The 2,548-nt window shown below is 47.7% G+C and overlaps 1 protein-coding gene across 1 annotated transcript in view; it reads right to left on the bottom strand.

Annotated features, from left to right (window-relative positions):
• Positions 1–2,548, bottom strand: part of P2RX4 (purinergic receptor P2X, ligand-gated ion channel, 4) — an 8,564-nt gene that overhangs the window by 3,598 nt on the left and 2,418 nt on the right. The window contains exons 3-6 of the mRNA XM_009321221.1: positions 2,069–2,216; positions 977–1,048; positions 810–882; positions 226–322 (exon numbers count right to left, since the gene is read on the bottom strand). Coding sequence (XP_009319496.1) covers positions 226–322; positions 810–882; positions 977–1,048; positions 2,069–2,216 — 390 coding nt within the window. The remainder of the gene's footprint in view (positions 1–225; positions 323–809; positions 883–976; positions 1,049–2,068; positions 2,217–2,548) is intronic.

Here is a 2,548-nt window from a genome sequence, read left to right as displayed (position 1 = left end):
AAATAGGAAAAGTAAATAAGTTTCACTTCTATTTTCACAAACAGGACTCTGCAGGGTCCTTGGTGATCACCTCTTCAGCTTTTCCCAATAGTACCTCGTAGGGAGAAACATCAGCTGCATACTGCTAGCCTCCTCTCAGGAGGGCCACCTGTAGGACAGGTGGGAGTAGGCCACCTGTCTCCCAGACAGGCCACCTGTCTTCCAGTAGGAAGACAGAGCACTCACTTGGGTACGTGATAGTCATCCTCTACAGGGCACCATGCAAAGACTTCACAGGTCTTAATGCTGTCGTTGTACGGTACACAATCCCCAGTCTGGATGCCTGGAAAGACATGTGAATGGAGGTACCACCAAGCAAAAATACAGAGGCAGTATTTGCCCTGTGATATCTCCTCACTCCATAAGGTGAAAGCTATCTGCTCAGAGGTGAAGTGCCAGTACCAAGACCCCCATTATCTTCCATTGCAATTTGTAGTGCAATTTCAGAGAAAGAAGCATCAGGTCCTTTTTCTGAGTCAAATCCTCATCTACGTGAAATACTGTTTCATGGACTCAAGGTCTTGAAAAAGCCCTCGCACTGTTTGCTAACTCACCAAAGCACACATCTGTCCAGCATCCACCCAACACGGTCTAAGCCCATCTGCTCTTCCCCAGAAGAAAAATCTGAGCTTCCCTTTCAGTTCTCTTAGGTGTGAGACAATGAGAACAAGGAGACTTAAGTGAAATGCTGCTTCCTTCACAGGAGGGAAGGCACAGCACAGAGGTATCACAACACAGACTGAAAGGAGCCCTTGCAGTAGGCTTCTTACCATTGCTGTGGGTGCTGACATATCCTGGAACACAGTCGCTCTTCTCCTTGCACTCTGTTTCATCATCTGGAAGCTGGAGAGGAACAATAATTACACTAAACTCTACGAACTTTCTATCCCACGCTCCCACGCACACAAGGCAGGATTAAAGCAGATCCTGCACCTACCTCTGGGCAGCGGCCTTGGTGCTGGTTCAGCGTGAGTATCACATTGGTCATGACAAACACAGTGTTCTCCTCCTGAACATGCAAAACAAGAAGGAAATTTAAGAGTGAGTCTGCAAACAATATCCAAGGCACTGCCCCAAATGTCTTCGTTGACAGAGCCCAGGTGGCCCTGCAGAGGGGACTTGCTTTGGACAGTGCTGGTGTAGCACTAAAGGAGCAGATTCCTACATGTATTGCCTGATGGCCACTGCCTTTAGGTAGAGGAAGGACTGCTGGACTAGCAACCCTTTCTGTCCTCCCACCTGGCCCAAATTCCCTCATTCACATTATGAAAACAGAGATCACACAGCTCTTCAGGGGAGTCGCAAGGCAGGAGGAGAAATAAAGCTCCAGCTGCAAGTCTGAGCGCAATTCCCACTTTTTTTGCAATATATCTATTAGAAATTTGACCAGTCCTGATTTGTTTCTCCAGGGAACGCCATTTCCATTATTTTCAGATCTGTACGATTTGGGATCTGTTATTGCTTCTGCTCCACTGATATGCAAATATGATCACTCAGCCAAAATCCAGCTAAATCTGTCACTTTTTTCTGCACATCTCATGCAGACAGAGTGACCCATGACTAGCAGCTTGGCCATGCCTGCCAACCCTGAAGGCCACCACATATTGCCCACAGAGTGCAGATTCCCACAGACATAGTCAATCAGTAACTACACCAATACCTCCTATTCAGTTCTGGACCAAGTGACCTCCAGGCTATTCCGGGGGTTTCTGCCAACAAGTTAACTTTGAGTTGTTTGTTTTAGAAAGCAGTAAGAAAGAGGACATGTGGTTATTGTTGCAACTTCTTCCTGAAGCCTGCAAAATTCCCCCTCCTATACAAGCACACACACACATACTTTTCATGAAAAAAGCTTCCCCAGGGCTAGTGGTGCAGGTCCTCAGCATGATCTGCAATAAAGCAAAGCTGCTTCATTCTCTCATATCAGGGCCACGCTGGAGCCGAAGCTGCTCCAGACCTCAGTGGACTTTGGCAGAGGAGTAGCTGTTTGTTAGAAAACCCTCCCTCTGCATGTGAAAGCGATTGATACCTGAGGAGGGATGACGTAGTCAGCTACATCCCAGATCATGGCTCCCAAGGTGGATGTGTTTGTCAGCGTTACTCCTTTCACCTTTGTGGTTACGGAACTGACCACCGAGTCTGTTTCCTGGTAGCCCTTCTCCCACAAAAAGACCCAGCTGCAAGAGAAGGATTGCAAGAAAGAAACATCAAAAAACAGATAAACACCATAAACCAGCACAGGCGGTGGGAATTTCTCCTTTTTTCATGTGTCACCCAAAAGGGACGGTCCAGATATAGTTTCATAGTGCTTCCCTACAAAAGAGTCACAGGACTAGCAATCTCCCTTCTCATTTTTTTTTTTTTCTTCAGAGTGGTTCGGCAGGGTGTAATTATTGCTTTCATGCACACCCCCGCCGGGTGAATGACGATCACCCTCCGGGACGGTCTCCGCTCCGAAGGGGCCCTTCTCCTGTCTGCAGCTGCCTCTAAGCAGCCCTACAACCCCAGT

The sequence above is a fragment of the Pygoscelis adeliae genome, unplaced genomic scaffold, assembly GCF_000699105.1.
Source record: "Pygoscelis adeliae isolate BGI_AS28 unplaced genomic scaffold, ASM69910v1 Scaffold93, whole genome shotgun sequence".
In the NCBI taxonomy this organism is placed as follows: domain Eukaryota; kingdom Metazoa; phylum Chordata; class Aves; order Sphenisciformes; family Spheniscidae; genus Pygoscelis; species Pygoscelis adeliae.
The sequence above is the reverse complement of the archived record's forward strand: the minus strand, read 5'-3'. Positions and strand labels throughout refer to the sequence as shown.